General features: G+C 35.7%; 1 protein-coding gene across 1 annotated transcript in view; it reads left to right on the forward strand.

Moving 5' to 3' along the window:
• The first annotated feature begins 15,526 nt into the window (after positions 1-15,526).
• Positions 15,527-23,005, forward strand: part of LOC147361819 (glutamyl-tRNA(Gln) amidotransferase subunit C, mitochondrial-like) — an 89,498-nt gene continuing 82,019 nt past the window's right edge. The window contains exon 1 of the mRNA XM_086328416.1: positions 15,527-15,637. Coding sequence (XP_086184542.1) covers positions 15,527-15,637 — 111 coding nt within the window. The remainder of the gene's footprint in view (positions 15,638-23,005) is intronic.

Here is a 23,005-nt window from a genome sequence, read left to right on the forward strand (position 1 = left end):
AAAGATGATGCTGTGAAAGTGCTGCACTCAATATGCCAGCAAATTTTGAAAACTCAGCAGTGGCCACAGGACTGGAAAAGGTCAGTTTTCATTCCAATCCCAAAGAAAGGCAATGCCAAAGAATGCTCAAACTATTGCACAATTGCACTCATCTCACATGCTAGTAAAGTAATGCTCAAAATTCTCCAAGCTAGGCTTCAGCAATACATGAACCGTGAACTTCCTGATGTTCAGGCTGGTTTTAGAAAAGGCAGAGGAACCAGAGATCAAATTGCCAACATCCTCTGGATCCTGGAAAAAGCAAGAGAGTTCCAGAAAAACATCTATTTCTGCTTTATTGACTATGCCAAAGCCTTTGACTGTGTAGATCACAATAAACTGTGGAAAATTCTGAAAGAGATGGGAATACCAGACCACCTGACCTGCCTCTTGAGAAACCTGTATGCAGGTCAGGAAGCAACAGTTAGAACTGGACATGGAACAACAGACTGGTTCCAAATAGGAAAAGGAGTTCTTCAAGGCTGTATATTGTCTCCCTGCTTATTTAACTTATATGCAGAGTACATCATGAGAAACGCTGGACTGGAAGAAGCACAAGCTGGAATCAAGATTGCCGGGAGAAATATCAATAACCTCAGATATGCAGATGACACCACCCTTATGACAGAAACTGAAGAGGAACTCAAAAGCCTCTTGATGAAAGTGAAAGTGGAGAGTGAAAAAGTTGGCATAAGGCTCAACATTCAGAAAACGAAGATCATGGCATCCGGTCCCATCACTTCATGGGAAAGAGATGGGGAAACAGTGAAAACAGTGTCAGACTTTATTTTTCTGGGCTCCAAAATCACTGCAGATGGTGACTGCAGCCATGAAATTAAAAGACGCTTACTCCTTGGAAGGAAAGTTATGACCAACCTAGATAGCATATTCAAAAGCAGAGACATTACTTTGCCAACAAAGGTTCATCTAGTCAAGGCTATGGTTTTTCCTGTGGTCATGTATGGATGTGAGAGTTGGACTGTGCCATAGCTCATGGCATCTATTGAATTAGTATAATTGTGATGAATTTTTAAAAAGCTGTCTTTCTTTGACTTTACTTTATTCATTGTGTTTTATTTTCACCACACATTATTGTATAAGATGTCCCTTATTAATACCATCATAGTCACATGTAGACTTGGAAATTTATATGTCTCCAAGGAAAAGGATATCACAGTAATTTTTAAGGATATAATTTTCAATAGCTCATATGGGAATTACAATTAACATTTTTATGGTATTTTTATTTTATTTAAATAGACTCATAAATTGCCTATGGTGCAAAATATAAGTTTTTAGAATGTGAGACTTTCCTGGTATTCCATTTGTTGGGAATGTACAACTCTACTGCAAGGGGCATGGGTTCCATCCCTGGGCAGGGAAATCCACATGCCTTGCAGTGTGGCCGTAAAAAGGGTTAGGGCCTATTCTGAGCCATCAAGATATGATTCAGTAATAAAGATGATAATTCTCTTTTCCGTGACAGAAAAAAATCCGTCATTAAAAATGTAATCAAACAACTGAAATGAATGAAAACAAACATTTTTTGGAAATCAAAACTTGGTACTGACCTTAAGCCAAATACAGAGAAATGACAACTGGGCAAAGAATATGCAGTCACTGGTTTCAGTGCTTTTCAACCCTTTATGAGGCTTTCACAAATATGCTATTTATTGTTTGAAATAGAACCACTATGAAGCAGCCTCATGTTATATTGGAGGTGTAGAAAGTCAGAATCAGATCAGATCGGATCAGTCGCTCAGTCATGTCCGACTCTTTGCGACCCATGAATCGCAGCACGCCAGGCCTTCCTGTCCATCACCAACTCCTGGAGTTCACTGAGACTCACGTCCATCGAGTTGGTGATGCCATCCAGCCATCTCATCCTCTGTCGTCCCCTTCTCCTCTTGCCCCCAATCCCTCCCAGCATCAGAGTCTTTTCCAATGAGTCAACTCTTCACAGGAGGTGGCCAAAGTACTGGAGTTTCAGCTTTAGCATCATTCCTTCCAAAGAAATCCCAGGGCTGATCTCCTTCAGAATAGACTGGTTGGATCTCCTTGCAGTCCAAGGGACTCTCAAGAGTCTTCTCCAACACCACAGTTCAAAAGCATCAATTCTTCGGCGCTCAGCCTTCTTCACAGTCCAACTCTCACATCCATACATGACCACAGGAAAAACCATAGCCTTGACTAGATGAACCTTTGTTGGCAAAGTAATGTCTCTGCTTTTGAATATGCTGTCTAGGTTGATCATAACTTTCCTTCCAAGGAGTAAGCATCTTTTAATTTCATGGCTGCAGTCACCATCTGTAGTGATTTTGGAGCCCAGAAAAATAAAGTCTGACACTGTTTTCACTGTTTCCCCATCTCTTTTCCATGAAGTGATGGGACTGGATGCCATGATATTAGTTTTATGAAAGTCAGAATAGGGGAAATTAAAAGGTTTTTAAAAATAATTAGTTAACCACATTTGTAAGACACACAACTTAAAAAAATATCATTTATTTTAAAACATTTAAATTTAAAAATTATTTAATTTTATTTCTACTTTTGGAGATTTATAAAGTTGTTTAATACTCTGTATTTTTTCTGCATTAAATATTGCTTTTAACAGGCATTTAAATAGTTTTAAAGCTTCATTTAAATAAAAATTTTAGTAAAAGTTTAAATTGTTCCTCTCTCTGAGAAATATTATAGTTTCTTAAATATTAAGTAAATAGTTTCACTTTTTCCTTGATGTTATAGAGTTTACTGAAATAAATTTATTTGATATAAATATAAATAAATATAAATGACATTATTTATATAATAAAATAAATAAATTTGCCTATATAGTTGAGCTTTTTCTCTGAGGGGTTATGTATTTTTACTTATCCATATACGGGTATATACTTGATCCTCTCTTTGTGTCAATTTTTCTTTCTTTCTTTTTTTTTTTTTGCCAAATTCTCATGAAATGGAAGACTATACCTTTATAATCTGTTTTCTGTGTCTCATTTAAAAAATATTCTTAATATTTTTATTTGTCATGGCTTGTTAAAAGGGAAATCGTGGGCTCAATTTTCCAATATTCTTACTCCATTTAGCCTTAAAATGATCACTTAATTCATTTTAAAAGTTATTTATTTCTGAGAGGCCCTGTTATTTCTTCTTGGTAATAGCATGTTCTTGTTTAAAATCAGCTTTTCTTGTTTCATAGATATAAAATTATCCTTTTCTATAAAGGTCTCTATGAAGGTATTCACTCATATTCATCCAATAAATGTGGCTTCCAATTGCTTCTTCCTTTAAGAGATATCTTACCACTTATTTCTGATACTAAAATGTATATTAAAATAATCAATCACAGGGCCGTGCAAGGAGTTACCCCTTTATAATATTGTTTTCATTCATAATCTGTTCCCCTCAAATTAGAAGCCATTGAAGTTTGATTCCATATCCAGAGTAATGTCTTTTTGCAAATACTGTATTTTCTTGACTATCTTTGAAATTATTACCTGACTTATTGGAGGTAATCTTTCTTCAACTGTTAAACAGCTCTTTGCCATAGTTTCATCTGTAAACTATTTTCTTTATTGTTATTTTTTTCTGTTTTGGTCTTGTTTTCATCATGTGCCTAGGGATTCATTGTTACTGTTCATGTTGAAGACTAATGGATAAATTTATCATTTAATTGACCTCTCTTCCCAAGTGTCTGTAGTTTGTTTTTCCAAAGGTCTGTTTTGTACAATTAAAAGCTGTGTTGTATCATTTGTTGAATGTGTCTTGACAAGTGACTCGACTTTAGGGCAGGAAGGTATTGAAGCAGCTGCTTGTGTTACAGTCTCCATAGGCCAAATTGAGAGTTTGCTTTGCTTTGTTGAACCCATACCAGAAGATGTCATTTCCCCCCATAGTTCTATACTTTTTACAAGGGTAGGAATGAGAAGTGGATGTCTCTAGTTGCTCTGGTGTATCAATCTAGACTTAACTAAAGAAACTGAACCAATAAAATGTGTATATCCAATATATGTTGTTGTTGTCTAGTCGCCAAGTCGTGTCTGATTCTTTTGTGACACCATGGACGCTAGTCTGCCAGGCCCCTCTGAACATGGGGTTTCCCAGGCAAGCATACTGGAGTAAGTTACCATTTCCTTCTCCAGAGGATCTTTCCCACTTAGGGACTCAACCTGGGTCTGCTGCATTGGAGGTGGATTTCTTACTAGTGAGCCATCTGGGAAGCCCTATATTCAACATGTACATTTTGTTTTATCTGTTCTATTGATATACATATGGAGAAGGCAATGGCACCCCACTCCAGTACTCTTGCCTGGAAAATCCCATGGACAGAGGAGCCTGGTAGGCTGCAGTCCATGGGTCGCTAAGAGTCAGATATGGCTGAGCAAATTCACTTTTACTTTTCACTTTCATGTATTGGAGAAGGAAATGGCAACCCACTCCAGTGTTCTTGCCTGGAGAATCCCAGGGACAGGGGAGCCTGGTGGGCTGCCATCTACGGGGTTGCGCAGAGTCGGATACGACTGAAGTGACTTAGCATTGATATACATATATTAATTAGAAACAAGTCATACATTCTGTTCACACTCAGGGGAGGGGAATATTTAGAGTGTGTCCCCATCTGATTACTGTTTCCAAAAGTGGAAGTAAAGATTGAAAAATTGACAGGCACAGTTCTCTTTAGCTGAACTTTTAATAAATTACTTTTCTTTTCCAAGATTCACTCTTAACTGTATAATTAAGAACTCCAAATTTAGAAACTCCTCTGAGTTTTATATGAAAGATTATTTCTCGTATTAACAATATCTAAAAGAGCCCCTTTCTGTGGAAATAACATTTTAAAAAATTACAGTAGTCTCATTTGAAGATGTCTTCAAGATTCAGTTTGGAGAAGGAAATGGCAGCTTCCTCTAGTAGTCTTCCCTGGAGGATCCCATGAACAGAGGAGCCTAACAGGCTGCGGTCCATGGGGTTGCAAAGAGTTGGACATGACTAAGCACACACTCAAATTAACTCAAGATTCAGTTAATGTTAGGGAAACTGGAAGCCATTTAAAACCACAAATCAATTTAAAACCTCAGAGCAATTTTTCTTTTTAAGTGTTTGTTTTTAAAGAAACTTTAGTTTGTCATTAAGGGCTTCTGCTATCTCTGTTACTTGAAGCATGGTTGAAGTTGCACCTGCATATAACACTTTTTTGGTAGCATGCATAGAACATGTAAAAATGAATAGGCATTCCTACACAACTCTATAAATATAAGTTGAATGTTAAAAAAGAAAAACTATAGCTCTTATCTAATTTTACTGGCCTGCTCAATCAATTTTTTCACTACCATTGAGTACTACTAAGCAGTGGTTCCACACTGTGACATCCATACATTTTATATTTATTTTTGAACAATAAGATAGCACGTTGGCCATGTTCTGTGGTATTTATTTTTGTTTTATTATAGTATTGAGAGTTACAATATTAAATTTTGAAAAGTGGTAGATGATTTCGAAAAGAGACTATAAGCAGGTGCAGACTCATCATGCCCAACTCATTTTCACTGCCTTTTCCTCCTCTTGTTTACTTTGTAATAGTCACCCTTGCCTGACAAAGCCAGTTACTTGAATGGGCAGTCAGTGACAGGAAGAGCCAGATGAATTGTACCACCACTCTGGGTTTCTCTCTCACAATTATGTGGTCATCATGCTGAGAAAAACACTTGCTGGAGAATGACCACTGAATTCCCTTTCACCAAGGTGACTATTATCCCATGGCCAGTGTTGCTCTGTGGGACACTCTAGAAACATCTAAGTGTCTCCTGTGGATGTCATTATTGGTTGGGAAAAACATCTTATTTTTTAAAATGTTACTGATGGTTTATTCTAATGGAAACCAAGATAGGACTTTTTTTTCCTCTGAAAGTAAGCCAGCATACTAAATGTGTGACTGTTATGCCTTCTAAATCTACTTGTTGATTAACAGTATATATTAAAGGTAATTGCATTAATATTGTATATCGAGTAATACAATAATAATCTGCTGAGTGTTTGCTTTGAAAAAACCATAGTTCTGGGTTATGGGAGTGAAATTTAAGACACAGTGCCTGTCTTTTTAAGAATCACTATTTATTAGTAAAACTCTGCAAACCCACTCTCTAAAGTATTAAACTTGTCAAAGCTATTAAGTGTTAACTGGCTGAGAAAAGATTATTAGCAAACATTTTGAATAGAATAGACAATATTAGGCTAATTTCCCTTGTTATGGTATCAGTAGTATTAATAAGAATCTTAACATCTTTAGTATTTTATCCTGCATATTATTGCTAATTGTGTAATCATAATAGAAAACCTATAAAAGTAATAAATCATTATTTTTCTTAAAAGTCACATGGAGAAACTTGAAAACATTGTTAAAAAATGTTATATAATTCTATGTGTGTGGAATGTTCAGAATTAGTAAATAGTATTAGAAATTGTATTAATGGTTGTCTAGGCTTGGAAGTTGAGGGAATAACAACTAGTTGGTAAATTTGGAATGATTAGAAGTATCTTATAATGTATTGTGATGATGATGCCTAGATCTGCGATTATGTATATTTGCTATCATTGAATTATATATTATGAATTGGTTAATCTTATGGTATAAAAGGGCTTCCCAGATAGCGGTAGTGATAAAGAATCAGCCTGCCAATGCAGGAGACATAAGAGACATGGGTTCAATCTCTGGGTCAGGAAGATCCCCTGGAGGAGGGTATCACACCCCATTCCAGTATTCTTCTTCCCTAGAGAATCACATGGACAGAGTAGCCTGGCGGGCTATGGTCCATAGGAAGACCCCATATGACACCCAGGGCAAGTCCATGCACCACAACTGCTGAGCCTGAGCTCTGGAACCCATGAGCCACAACCACTGAAGCCCGGGCACCTGGAGCCCATGCTCCGTAACAACAGAGAAGCCCTCACTTACCTCAACTAGAGAAAAGCCCACGCAGCAACAAAGACCCAGCATGACCAAAAATAATTTTGAAGATTTAATTTTTTAAAAAACATTGTGACTTATTTTCTTAAAATGCACTGCTTACCGTGAATGGTATCATAAATTGGAAACCATCCTGAGATGACAGTTGCAGCCTCACTGTAGAGTAATGGATCAATGTCAATGTACACTTTACCAATGGCATCATTTGCACTATATGTATCATGGTCAATAACTGTGATCTGGAGAGGTTCATCTTGTAAATCTTCATCATCCACCTAAAAGAGGATACTTTAAAAGTTAAATCTTATAATAAAAATATAATAAGAATCTTATAATAAAAAAAAAGAGTTGGAAACAGCGGAAGTGGCTTAGCACAGAACACAACACATGGCATAAAAATGATAAAGCTGTTAAAAATTGTCCTTTGTATAACCTGAATTATGGTACCTCAAGACAGTTTCCCAGAACCTCATATAAAGTAAGAGTTAAATATGTTTTTTCATGTAAGTTATTTACTTGTCTCCTTCCTCCCTTTTCTGTCTTCATTATTACCATCATCACTTCATTGTCATCATTATTAAGACTGTATTTATTTTCCACAAATTTTACCAATAACCTCTGTTAATGTTAAGCCTCAGTATAAAGAGGAAGGTGGCAAAGGAAATTTGCACTTTTTTCAGGACTTTTAATACACTGTTTTTGGCTTCCCGGGTAGCTCAGAGGTTAAAGCATCTGCCTGCAATGTGGGAGACCTGGGTTCGATCCCTGGATCAGGAATATCCCCTGGAGAAGGAATGCAATCCACTCCAGTATTCTTGCCTGGAGAATCCCATGGACAGAGGAGCCTGATGGGCTATAGTCCACGGGGTCGCAAAGAGTCAGACACAACTGAGCGACTTCACTTCACTTTCACTTCTGGTTTTAAGGAATTAGAATGGCTCAAGAAACTCTAAACCCTTTATTTCTTCTTCATTCCTAGAACAATTCTTTACACTTAACCCATTATTTGTCTTTTAAATACCCCTTAACTCTTTCCTTTTTTTATTTATTAACTTATTTTTCTCTCTCTTGATTGGAAGATAATAATATTATCTCCTTTTTTTCAAAAAATCTATTGATTTTTTTTCTGAAAAAATTACCTCATGGTTTACTCTTTGTAACAATAATTAGTCCAGGGTTTCAAACATGGCTTAGTGTATTATTAATCTAAATAAACAGATTCACTATCCATATAAGTTGGTGTTCTAGGATTCTCTCTGTTTTAAGCAGAATAATCACTAATTAAAGACTGTTGCTGCTGCTGCTGCTAAGTCGCTTCAGTCATGGCCAACTCTATGCGACCCCATAGACGGCAGCCCACCAGGCTCCCCCGTCCCTGGGATTCTCCAGGCAAGAACACTGGAGTGGGTTGCCATTTAATCCATGTACTTTCCTGGCATATCTGATGGAATGGAACTAGGTTAGAATCACTGTAGTCAATATCACTGCCTAAATTACATGTCTAGTAGCTGATGTCAATAACATGCCATCAGAATTTTGGTAAAGTCTCACACTCACCACTGCTGGTTCTTGGTACAGGGGTTTCTGCTAGAATTTCTCCCAGTATTGCATCTGAAACTTACATGTCTCTCAAGATGACTCCTGGATGACTTCTGAACAAACAACGTTTCTTCACAATCTTCCTAGTGAAGGAGCACATTGAGTGTTTCTTATTTGTGGAGCCCACAAATGCCTGATGTTTAGAATGTCAGAGTAGGGAAAGGGCCACAGACTTGGTTAACATCATTGAGATTCTACACTTCTTAGTGCAGGGGTTGGCCCTTGCCGCTCACTGACTCAGGAAACACATATGCCCTAGTTTAATCATGGTCCTACTTTTAGCCTTGCAGTTGAGTTAGATATTATATTTCATTTTTTTACAGCCAATTTGAGTTAGAATTTATATTGTGTTCCCCAAAAGTTACCCTGGCTAATATCAATCTAGATGTACATATCATAAGGCCAAAATAGCCCCTACCAAGAGCAGCATAAATAAAGCCCAGCAAATCAACTTGTTTTACAAAAAGAAAGAAATGAAATTTAAACTTGGTGATTTGTTTTAATCACACACACAGTGATTCCAGTTTGGGCCTACCTGATTCTGCTTGCCTCTTTTCCCTTGTTGTTCAGTTGCTAAGTTGGGTCCAATTCTGCAACCCCATGAGCTGCAGCCTGCCAGTCTTTCCTGTCCTTCTATCACTAACACCTTCTATCACTAACACTATCACCCTGAGTGTTTTCTCTAATGCTCTTTATAATGAGAGTTAAGACAGAACTGAAACCTCTTAGTATTTTTGTTGTCTGATGAGGACGCAATCCTGATGGTGACTGTAATTCTTATGCATATGGTCTCATCTCAGTGTACACATTAAATTCTCTATTTTCTTAGAGCTCCAGTTTCTGACATACTGTTTTAAAATTTTTTAGATTCCCATGTGTTTAGTCCTGTTACATGACTCCCCTCCTCTCCAAAATAGTCTTTATTGAAGTAATTAAACATGAGGTAAATGAATTTTAAAATACTCACCTTGAGAAAACTGTTTATAAGGTCAATTGTAATATTTTTCCCATAAAATGGTTTAGATAAACTTAGGAGCCGAATATTTTTTTCATTTTGTATTATAGCTGGGGATTAAATTACTTTCCAATACTTTCTCTAGTGTATATATATATATATAATATTTAATTTGTATCTTATTTCTCAGTGTATATGAATTCTCTCAGCATGTATCCTAAACAGAAAAATTGTGCCATTTTCAACTGTGTTTATGATGTTCAGAATAATCAGACCCCTAATGTAAATTTTCTTTTATGCACATGCATTATTAATTTGCAGAATACTGGATATTATAAAAAATATCAAATCATTCTGTGAACATCATGAATAAAACCTTACATTCTAAGTGACTTTACTCATTTCCTCTCCTGTGCCTTCCACAGGAAATTTAAGCTATATATACATACTTTTTTCTTTGCTATGGATTATTGAATTGAATATTTAATAGAACAGTAAATTTCACTGTCAGACTATACTGATACTTCATATTATTTTATTTCTCATATCTCAGTTTCCTTATATAAAATGACAGATAGTTGTTCAGATCAGATTATACTGATCTTATTCATACAAATTGGATGAATAAAAGTATAATATAAAGGAAATATGATTTTAGATATGAGAAATTTATTAAATAATACAAATCCAGGAGAAAATATAGTATTATTTTGTAAGTACCACAGTGACATATTGTGTCATTCAATTATGTATTTTATTTAATTATTTTAATTCATATATGTTGTTGAATATTTCCTACTTTTAATTAATGAAATATAAATCTCAAGAAGTAAATATTTTTATTTATGTGAAAATTGACCATGTGATTTTTGTCATTGCTGTTTTGCGATGTGATGCAGAACCAACCTAGGTATAAAGGTTATTAAATTTACAGCTTATGCACTTTTAGCTAATATCTCAGTATCTAGCTCAAATCTGATTTTCTATCAATTAACTTGACAATGTGAGTGCTTCAATTACATACAAACCATGTAACTGCTAACTCTACAATATCCCATCCTAAAACATATCTGCAGTATGGAATAAATATTTAGAGGGATCATTTCCTTTCTTTTAAAATTAATTTTCTGATGTTAATATCAAATGATATTAAGTCCTCCACACCCTTCTTTAAAATGCATAAATGGCATGTTGATATAGGCTTCTAAAAATTCATATATTGCCACATTATATACACTTGATATCTAAACTCTGAGCCAAAAAATGAGGGATTAGTCTCAGACAGAATCAATTCTGTGATGGTGCTCAACCAACAAGGTTTCTTCTCCACTTCTCATTCTGTTTTGAGTCATTTACAAAGCAGGGAAATTGCCTTGGACTTTGTCTGAGAGCCAAACCAGAAGTGACAGATTGCCCTGGTTAATTGCACTGGCTGGTTGACCTCTCAATGCCTTTTACAAAATGCATCAGAATATCCCTAGAGGGATCCTATAGAGAGAAAAGAACAACAACAACAAAAATATGGAGCACAATAAGTACTTGTTGCTTGTAAGAAACTACATTAAATAAGTTTTAATATGAGATTTAAAACATATTTTGCCAGAGTTACCTTAGTTACATATTTTAAAATGTAGTCTTAGTAGCTAAATAATTTAATAGATGGTGGCATTAGATTTTGAAAAGGGACAAGTTTGACACTACTGAATTTTTATATTTAATTAATACATGTGTAATTCAGTTTAATTGATTAGAAACATATAGTTTACCTAAAACTAAACATGACAGATGTAAATTGTTGTCTGGTCCAATGTTTTTAATGTATGACTGGTTTTTTTTTTCATAATCTTGGTTACATAACATTGTGTGGGTATTTCTTTGACATTGTACTTAAATAAGTATATAGTTATAGATAACTGAAAAATTATGTAATCAATATTCACCATTTTTTTAAGCAAATGATAGTTTTATACCACCTTGGGGTTCCCTTGTGGCTCAGCTGGTAAAGAATCTGTGCGCAATGTGGGAGACCTGGGTTCGATCCCTGAGTTGGGAAGATCCTCTGGAGAAGGGAAAGGCTACCCACTCCAGTATTCTGGCCTGGAGAATGCCATGGACTGTGTAGTCTATGGGGTCGCAAAGAGTTGGACACGACTGAGCGACTTTCACTTCACTTTCACTTGCTTAGGAAAGAATGTTTCCAATAATGCCTTTAGTTACCCTAAACTAGGAGTTGAGTTTTAGAAAAGTTGGTTAAAGTTTTCTGTTATATAGACTTCTTGGTGACAAAGAATGATTTTCATGTTAAAAAAAAATGTCCATTGAAATAAAATTGTGATGAAATTCTCATTCATTTTAGCAAATGTGTTGGCACTTGGCTTATAATAGTAGATAATTTAAAGCTCTTATGTTTACGAACATGACTTGTACATATTGCTAAAAACTATAAAATTTTTTAAAAACCTAATTTCTGTGAAATATTTTTAAAGAAAAACATATCAAATGTGAAGGAAATTTAAAGCAATAAGTTGAGAGGAAGATCAGGAACATCACAGAAATTGTAGTTGATAAGTGACTCAAAATTTTTATGATTTTGTAAGTAGAATAGATGCAAAGAAGATCTAGATAGGCTAAAATTCAATAGTTAACAGACCCCCAAATTGATGGTTTTAAAATATAAAAGCTTAATTTTCTCTTTCATCTGACTGCCTGGAGTTGAATTTCAGTCTGGAAGGGTAGTTTTGCTTTGTAGTTTTGAGGTTCACATTTCCTCTGTGATACTGTTCTTATTACAGCTCTTAAAGCATTGGTCAACAAATGAAAGTTCAGGAGATAAATATGACCTGCTGTTTATTTTTCAAATGAAGTCTTATTGTAACATAGCTATACCAATTCCTGTATGAGTTGTCTGTTCCATGCTTTTGTGATGCAATGCATACATACAGTGTGATTCATGAAAATCGAGCCCCTATAATGTGATTAGTCCTTTTTATGAAGAGGGAGAGGAGGTTTCACTAAGTACACACATGAAGAGGTTACATGAGCATGCAGTGAATCACCAAGCACTCCACACCAGGAAGAGGGCTCTCACCAAGAATCTGTAGGCACCTTGATCTTGAACTTCCCCCTCTCCAGAATTAAGAAAACTAAATGTCTGTTACTTAGGGAAACCAGTCTATGATATTTTGTCAAAGCAGCCCAAGCTGACTAACTCAAGAAAGTTATATTTATTGTTGTGTTAACATGCTGCTGCTACTGCTAAGTCACTTCAGTCCTGTCCGACTCTGTGCGACCCCATAGACGGCAGCCCACCAGGCTCCGCCGTCCCTGGGATTCTCCAGGCAAGAACACTGGAGTGGGTTGCCATTTCCTTCTCCAATGCAGGAAAGTGAAAGGTGAAAGTGACGTTGCTCAGTCGTGTCCCACTCCTCAAGACCCCATGGACTGCAGCCCACCAGGCTCCTCCGTCCATGGGATTTTCCAGGCAAGAGTACTAGAGTGGGGTGCCATTGCCTTCTCCAAGTGTTAACATATGTCCATACAAAACTCTTCTGGAGAATTCTAATGGATTACTTCTTCATTTCTTCTGGTACATAAAAAGTAATTTTGAATACTCAACACAGTCTAAAACTGAATATGTCTGTTGAGTGATTAAAAAATAGCATGATACAATCACTTACTTTTTTTTTTTTCCCCACGCTGGAAGGCATGTGGGATCTTGGTTCTCTGACCAGGATCAAGTCTGGGCCCCCTGCATTGGAAGCAGAGTCTTAATCACTGGACTGCCAGGGAAGTCCAGCCACTTAACTTTCTTTGTACTTTTTACTTCTGTGTGTTTGTGTGCATGTGCTCAGCCACTTCAGTCAAGTCTGACCGTTTGTGACCCCCCTAGACTGTAGTGTGCCAGGCTTTTCTGTCCATGGGATTCTTCAAGCAAGCATGCTGGAGTGGGTTGCCATGCCCTCCTCCAGGGGATCTTCCCGACTCAGGGCTTGAACGTGCATCTCCTACATGGCAGGCAGATTCTTTACTACTGAGATACCGGAGAGGCCCCCCTTTCACTTCAATTACATCCCAAAGCTGAATAAAATGAGTTCTAGATATTCACAGGCTCAAAACTGATTTGGCAAACAGATGTGGTATGAATTTTCATTGAACCAGGACTTCCCTGAGGGGCTCTCTTTATGCTTTTCAACATAGTCTGATCATATGATGGGGATAGATTGTACAGTTTCAGGTACATGAAGAACTTGTATAGATATAATTTTATCCTATTTCTTTTTATAACATCATCACAGCAAAAAAATTTAAGATTTATTAGTACAAGCTGTAAAAGAGTTATTCTTTGTCTCATTTTATTTATAACACAACTTGAACTAATTCTGTAAATTTAAGGTGAGTCTCAAACATCATCTTTAAGTTTTTTAAGCAAATGATCTTTTATACTTTAAGGAGACAGACCTGCAGTTTCTGATAAACACTCCCATACAAATAAAGATATTTTCTGTGATCCGAGTGGAAAAGTAAAGGAAAAAACCATGCTTACTACAAATGAGTCCCAGATCTAACTTGTTTAACCAAAAGTTCATTTCTCATTTATGTCACAGTCCAATACATGCTTGAATCCACACAAACATTTAGGGATTCCATTCCTCCGTCTAATACATCTATCTCCCTTACTGAACCTTCAGTTCAGTTCAGTCACTCAGTTATGTCCAACTCTTTGCGACCCTATGAATCACAACACTCCAGGCCTCCCTGTCCATCACCATCTCCTGGAGTTCACTCAAACATGTCCATCTAGTCGGTGATGCCATTCAGCCATCTCATGCTCTGGTGTCCCCTTTTCCTCCTGCCCCCAATCCCTCCCAGCATCAGAGTCTTTTCCAATGAGTCAACTCTTCGCATGAGGTGGCCAAAGTACTGGAGTTTCAGCTTTAGCATCATTCCTTCCAAAGAACACCCAGAGCTGATCTCCTTTAGAATGGACTGGCTGGATCTCCTTGCTCAAACTCATGTCCATTGAGTCAGTGATGCCATCCATCACCTCGTCCTCTGTCGTCCCCTTCTCCTGCCTTCAATCTTTCCCAGCATCAGGGTCTTTTCCAGTGAGTCAGTTCTTCACATCAGGTGGCCGAAATATTGGAGTTTGAGCTTCAGCATCAGTCCTTCCGATGAATATTCAAGACTGATTTCCTTTAGGATGGACTGGTTGCAGTCCAAGGGACTCTCAAGAGTCTTCTCCAACACCACAGTTCAAAAGCATCAATTCTTCGGCGCTCAGCTTTCTTCACAGTCCAACTCTCACATCCATACATGACCACAGGAAAAACCATAGCCTTGACTAGATGGACCTTTATTGGCAAAGTAATGTCTCTGCTTTTGAATATGCTATCTAGGTTGGTCATAACTTTCCTTCCAAGGAGTAAGCATCTTTTAATTTCATGGCTGCAATCACCATCTGCAGTGATTTTGGAGCCCCCCCAAAAAATATTAAACTTTAGAACTGTCAACTAGATGCCTAAGGATTTAGGAAGGAGATTTAGAAGTTGCTTACTTCACTTTTGACTAGATTTTATTGGCAGAACTCAGTCACATAACTATTATGAATGGGAGAGATATGGAAACTCTCTGCATATTCTAGCACGAGACTACAGGCTCAGGTTGGCACTGTTTTCTGGTTTATCCACTCTACCCTTTGACTGTTTTCTGGTTTATCCACTCTACCCTTTGAACACCATATGTCAATTCATTCCTTGTTTCCCAAACATAAAATAGTCTTCTGGTAAAAATGCACAGAATTTAGTCAGTGAAAAGAGCCATTTAATTATGCTGACAGTATGTGGTTCAGGATTTGGGAAATACCTTAATCAAGAAATTATTTCTTGGAGTTGCTCATGTGTTTGGAATATGTCAGCATGAATCAATTATTAGCTGGAAGCAGATGCCATTTCTAGGATTGACTGGGCAAGATGACCGTGACAGCTCATCCACATGGCTCGCATTTGATGCTGCTGTCAATTGGGAGCCCATCAGGCTGTCAGCAGGAATTTCCATGTAATCATCAGAGGGGAAATGATAAGGTATACTGATATGGGCTATATGACTCTAAGAATCACAAAATATTAAGTATTTTAATTTGCTAAACTTAAGAATAAGATTAAGAAAAATATTAGCACTGGGATTATATTCAGTAAATAATTTATTTGAGAAAATAATCACATTAGTAAGAATGAGAAAAAGTGAATAATTATGTTGGAAAACAATTTTAATAAAGTTTGTGTTATATTTATATTAGGAATAATTAGGAATAATTTTCATTAAAAATTCAGTTAAATGGTTGAAATACACATCTTTTGCTCTTTTTTGAGCATGTGATGGAAATATTTATTTCTTTATATGTGTATATATATTTGTTTGTTCATTTATTTAAAAAAAACCTCAGTTTACAGAATTGTAGATCTGTACATTGAACACTTGTGATAACAATCCAGATGAGATATTAAGAAATAGATGTTTGTTCAGAACAATAGAAGCTTTCTGTTACTTTCTTCTCTGTCATTAACACCATCACTAGGAGTAACTAACATTCTGATTAATATTTCTAAACATTGTGTACATGGTTGCTTTTATTCAGTGTTATTGTATCTATAAAATGTATCTATACCTTCTTGATATCAATATATAATATAATATATTGTTATATAGATAACTTGTGAATATCCGTTATATCTCAATGAACAATTTGCATGCACACACACAAACACACATCCATTTTAGCTTTGTATATATCAAGAAGTTCAGTTGCTAGTTCTTGGGTATGCATGTCTGGGTTTTATAATTGCTCACAAAGATTTTTCCAAAATGCTATATAGTAGTAAATAACACGTCTAGGTATGTGTCTCCCTCTCCAACACTTGGTGTCTTTCTTTATTTACTTTTTTAACGTTTAGGTATTTTGGAGTACCTCCCATCTCATTATGATTTAAATTTCTATTTTTATAATAAACAATGATGTCGAACCTTTAGATAATCTTATAAACCACTTGGCTCTCTTGTCCATGAATCTTCCAGATTGCCCAGTATTTAATTTATGGGGGCGGTCATTTTGTACTTGATGTGGAAGAGTATTTTATCTTGAATATGATTTCATTTTCAATATATGCATTACACAACTTTTCTCACTCTGTGTCTTGCCTCTTTCTTTAGGCATCAGTCAGTCATTCAGTTCAGTCGCTCAGTCCTGTCGGACTCTTTGCAACCCCATGAATCACAGCACGCCAGGCCTCCCTGTCTATCACCAACTCCTGGAGTTTACCCAAACTCATGTCCATTGAGTCAGTGATGCCATCCAGCCATCTCATCCTCTGTCGTCCCCTTCTCTTCCTGCCCCCAACCCCTCCCAGCATGAGGGTCTTTTCCAATAAGAAGACATAAATATATTCTACTAATGAAGTAAACATTGATCTTTAACTTTATGTGTGGTATCCTTTATTTGGGGGGTAAAAGGTCCTGAGAAAATTTTCTATGTTTTTCTCCAGAAGCCTTACTTTAAAATAACACTTTTCATATAGGACTGCAGACTGGAACTTGTTTGCTATGCTGTGATATAAGGGTCTTTTGTAGTGTCTAATTTACTTTTTATCTAACATAGTTATTAATTTCAGTCATTGAAATTTTTATTTCAAGGATTTCCATTTGTTTCAGGTTTTGTTTGTTTGTTTGTAACTTCAATTCTCGGATGAAATGCTCCAGCATATCTTATCTTTATTTCGTCATATTCACCATGGGTATTTTAAAAATTTTTCCTGAGATTTGTAGCACCTGGAATACTTGTCTGTTTTCTCTTGATTCTTCATCAGTAAATCCCATATTCTGGCTGGTCTTTTAATTTGAAATGTTTGATTTTGTTTACCCAAAACATTACTGTCTCTGAAAGTCATCTTCACCCCAGGAACATTCGGTTTGTTCCTTGCAGCAGAGATTGATTACAGGCACAGCACCTTGAGCCACACAAGGCTAGTCTATTTCCAGTTTTTATATAATCATAACGTATAAACTGTTCAGAGCACTGACTGAGTGTCTTGCATGCTTACTAGCTGTTCTTTTTCTTTTGCCCCTGAATCCAAGCTTTTTGCTTCTCCAGTTCTCCTATGAGAGCACCAAATTCTCTGCTTAGCATTTCAATCTTTCAAAAAGTTGTTTTCTTTCTTTCTCTCTAAGTAACAAATTCTAAGCTTATAATAAAAACCCCACAATCATATATATGACCCTGGGGCTTTTATTACAAAGACCCTGGGGTTTATATATATATATATATATATATATATATAAACCATATATATATATAACCATATATATATATGGTTTCCCTGCTGGCTCAGAAAGTAAAGAATCTGCTTGCAATGCAGGGGACCCATGTTCAATCCCTGGGTCAGGAAGATCCCCTGAGAAGGCAATGGTAACCCCCTCCAGTGTTCTTGCCTGGAGAATCCCATGGACAGGCTAGCCTGTCTGACTCTTTTGTGACCCTGTGGACTGCAAGACGTCAGGCTTCTCTTTCTTCACTATCTCCTGGAGTTTGCTTAAATTCATGTCCATTTAGTTGATGATGCCACCCAACCATCTCATCCTCTGTCATCCCCTTCTCTTCCTGCCTTCAATCTTTTCCAGCATCAGAGACTTTTCCAGTGTGTTGGCTCTTCACATCAGGTGGCCACAGTATAGGAGCTTCAATATCAACCTCGTTCCTTCCAACTATATTCCAGGTTGATTTCTTTTAGAGTTGACTGGTTTGATCTCCTTGCAGTTCAAGGGACTCCCAAGAGTCTCTCCAGCACCACAGTTCAAAAGCATCAGTTCTTCAGTGCTCAGGTTTCCTTATGGTCAAACTGTAACATCCATACATGACTACTAGAAAAACCATATTTTTGACTACACAGAGCTTTTTTAGCAAAGGGATGTCTTTGCTTTTTAATACACCATCTAGTCTTCTCACAGCTTTCCTTCCAAGAAGCAAGTGTCTTTTAATTTCATGTCTGCAGTCAGTATCCATAGTGAGTTTGGAGCCCAGGAAAATAAAATCTGTAACTACTTCCACTTTTTCCTCAACTGCTTACCATGAAGTGATGGGATTGGATGCTGTGGTCTTAGTGTTTTGACTGTTGAGTTTTAAGCCAGCTTTTTCACTCTCCTCTTTCACTTTCATCAAGAGGCTCTTTAGTTCCTCTTCACTTTCTGCTATAAGGGTGGTGTCATCTGCATATCTGCAGTTATTGATATTTCTCCCAGAAATCTTAATTCTAGTTTGTGGTTCATCCAGCCTGACATTTTTCATAATGTACTCTGCACATAATTAAATAAACAGGATGACAATATATAGCCTTGTCATACTCTTTCCAATTTTGAACCAATCAGTTGTTCCATGTAAGGTTCTAACTGTTGCTTCTTGACCCCCATAGAGGTATATTATGTATGTGTGTGTGTGTGTGTGTATACATCACATTTATTTGTGTCACTTGAATGTTTTATACAGTTTTTAATATTGATGTACAAAAAAATGCACACAAGTTTCTAGTGATTAAATAATATAACTGTTTCATTAAGATATAAACCGTGGTTCTATAATCATGCGTCTTAGAGTTATAGCCAAAAGGCTAAAAAGATATAGTATTACTAAATGCACTAAATTTGGATCTCAGAACCTCTTTTGTATTTCTGCAACATAATCTTATAACCAAAGTGCTTTAATTTCCATGGTTACTCAGTCAGCTAATGCTTGCTATGGTTAAAATTTGTATGTCAGATATCTGGGAGATTTTTAATAGAAGTTGACAGTAATATAAAATTATTTCTGAAGTTCCAAATTTTTACAAAACTTGGGTAGGTGAATGCAAAGTACAGATTTTTTTTTGAGTTCTTATTATCTTTCAGAGATATCTTTAATTGCTTTCAGATAGGTGCTCTGCGTTTCTGTCTTTGATCAATGAATCTCAGCAGCTGTTTGCGTGTTTAGGTTTGTTCTCTAGACTCATTAAAAAAAAATCAACTAAGGTGGTACAGTTTAGAAGATTGACTTTAAATGATGGTAATTATTGCAAATCATGTGGGAAATTCAAGTTTCCTCAATGATTACAATTCCAGTAATGATTTTTGTATTAGAACCTTACTATTTAGTTTTCAATGAACCTATTTTATACAGGCTGGTATTTGCTGACTTTTCTGTGTTTTTTACACTTTGATATACTCTCAGGATATTAAAAAAATTAATATAAAATGTTTTATTTTCATTTGTTGAGATATAGCACATATTCTTTTCACATTATTCTACTTAACTAGTAATCTGTTGTCTAAATTTTTTAAATTAAGTGTTCTTTGGTTTTTATAAATCACTTATTCATGAAGATGGAAGATATTATTATATCAACTTGATGCTTATTTAATGCTTGCTTTATTTAATAAAAATTTAATTTTTACCTTGCAGCAGAAAGCTTAATGATCCTTGACTGCTGTCTTTCTGAAAATATGAATGAAAGAGTGACATAATCTATTGCAAGGATTGTGGTCATAATCATAAAATGTGAGAGAGGGAAGAGATTCTTTTTTAACATAATAGTAGTGTAAGTCCACATGGATTTCTATGTATACATTTTATCAAGTGGGTGGAGGGTAAAGTATGACATATACAGCTTATGTTTTCAAGAACATACGAAATTTACTCTCAAAGTTTTATTATTCTATAAACTGGAGCTACACATAAGTCCATATATCATCAGTAAATGAAAAGTTAACTCTATTTACATGCAAATATAATATGGTAAAAGCAACTCATATTGTGATGCTGCTTGCTAAGTATCCAAATTTCTAAGTTAACTTCACATTTTATGAGCATTATTTTTGTAACTGACTATGAATCTTAGTTTTATTTAATATGTCATATAAAGTTATTATGTATTTTCACAAACTTTTTATTTATTTGACAATGTATACTTAGTAAATCTTTTTGAAAAGAGGCAGAATACATAGTGGTTAGATGTCCTGGAGGATGGGATTCAATCCAGATCTGTGTTCACATTCCTGTCTTACCATTGACTAGATCTGTACCTTTGGACAATAGTTCTTGTGCTTCTGGTCTTTGTCCTGTAATCAGAGTAGTGTCACTGTTCATGTCACACATTCTCTATGAAGGTTAAATAAGTCAGTGTTTTTCAACCTTTTTTTTCCCTAAGTTTTTCTAAGGAAACTTTTTAGATTATTTTCTTCCTAATTTCTCACTATTAAATTTTTATAGCATCGATATATGTATCAGTTGAAGGACTGTGGATCTTTCAGTTCAGTTGCTCAGTTGTGTCCGACTCCATGTGACCCCATGAATTGCAGCATGCCAGGCCTCCCTGTCAGTCACCAACTCCCAGAGTTCACTCAAACTCAGGTCCATCGAGTCAGTGATGCCATCCAGCCATCTCGTCCTCTGTCGTCCCCTTCTCCTCCTGCCCCCAATCCCTCCCAGCATCCTCCCAGCATCAGAGTCTTTTCCAAAGAGTCAACTCTTCGCATGACGTGGCCAAAGTACTGGAGTTTCAGCTTTAGCATCATTCCTTCCAAAGAACACCCAGGACTGATCTCCTTTAGAATGGAGGATCATAAATTACTATAACATGTTTTTTTTTTTTTTTTTAATATCTTTTTCTCCTCCAACCCCGAACAGATTTCTGCCCCTTAGGTTGATATTACCCCTGCTGAAGATACATGAAATAATTTGAACTCTTAATGAATGTTTAAGTTTGTATCACTCAGTATATCAATACATGGAGATTCTATTATAATTTATATGGCCTATAGATGAAAATGAAATAAATCCTTGAATGTGTATTAATACAGTAGGGTTTTGATTAAAACAGTTTTATTGAAGATACATATTCCATATAATAAGAAATAACAATTTTACTGAAATTTTATTGTCTCTAAACATAGACTTATGATTTTTATTAACTTTAAAGGCAACAACAATATTTTAACCCACATATAGCAACAGATTTATTACTTATGGAGATAGGTGATTGTGCTGTAAATAGATACATAATTCAATGTTAGAGTAATTCAAAGGTTTGGTAAAGAATAAATAAATCCTGTGCATTCAGATTAATTCTACTTTGACAGTATTTAGAAGTAATTTCCATATCATGAGGACATAAAATCACAACTCAGAAGAATGTGAATTGTGAATAATAGAATGAAGTCTGTCATCCAGCAGGACCCAGATGATGCACACCACTTTTCCATGTGCTCTTCTTGTACATGGCTGGCCAGAGACATGGGTTCCCATCAGGTTTCTGCTTTGCTCATCGGTACTAAGCTAAATTTTCCTTGGTAATATTTGGTACTGCTGGGAACCTCACCCCCTTTTTAAAAATTTTACAGTGACTTCTAGAATATTAGTAAAAAAAAAAAAAAAAAGAGCTATATTTAGATTATATATTTTATTTAGCCAAAAGGAAATATATTTTGCCATATCATGAGTGATACTATTATCAGAAGATAATATACATATTGCCTGAAACAGGAGGTTGTGAAACAATTCATACTAATTCCCCTACAGCCACACCAAGATCTGTGGATGAGGTTGTTAAGGAAATTCTTTCAATTTATATTCAATAATGGGTCACAAAAATTAGCAGTCTCCAAACTTTTCAGTATATTTAAATATTTAGTATTTCTTTATGTAAAACAGACCAATGTGCAAAATCATTGGACATTACTTTCCACATTTCTGTGTTAAATCAGAATAAGATGAAGTATTATACTAAAGAAGAAATAATAATCTGGGAACGTTTCCCAGGACTTCAAACAGCTTCATCTTACCTTCTGTGCTCCTAAATAGAGGACCTTTTCATAACCATGCCAACAAAATGAATAAAGCCTTTGACAGTTCAAAAATTTGGATGATGAAGAAATGGGGACAAAATATATGAGAACATAATATTTGCGTGAGGAATAATTTTTAGAAATTAAAACAAAAATATGTGGACTTCTGATTCATGTTAAATTTTGAGATTGTATCAATCTCACCTGTTTTTATAAATAAAGAAAAATGAGATTTAACATTTTAAAAGAATTACGAAAATTAAGCTCATACAAAATAAACATAAATCAACCAGTGGATATAAATGTGAATGCAATCAAAGAAGAGTAAGAAGGTTGAATACAATATGGTATAAAGCTGCATAACTGTAGAATTATGAAAAAAATGAAACAAAAATTGGACTACATTATGCATGTGTCAGTGACTGATTGAGAGCTAGCTCCAAACAGTTAGCCCACTGAGGGCTCACATGTCACCTGTATAACCCTGGATTAGAGGCCCCATAGGAAAGTGGAGAAATCTGTAGAACATCTGGAGTAGGAAGTGTAAGAAAAGAGATAAAACAAGTAAATAGAAACACCCAACACTA

The sequence above is a fragment of the Bos grunniens genome, chromosome 12 (genome assembly GCF_055505025.1).
Source record: "Bos grunniens cultivar Pamir isolate PY7600 chromosome 12, Bosgru_T2T1.0, whole genome shotgun sequence".
NCBI classification, from domain to species: domain Eukaryota; kingdom Metazoa; phylum Chordata; class Mammalia; order Artiodactyla; family Bovidae; genus Bos; species Bos grunniens.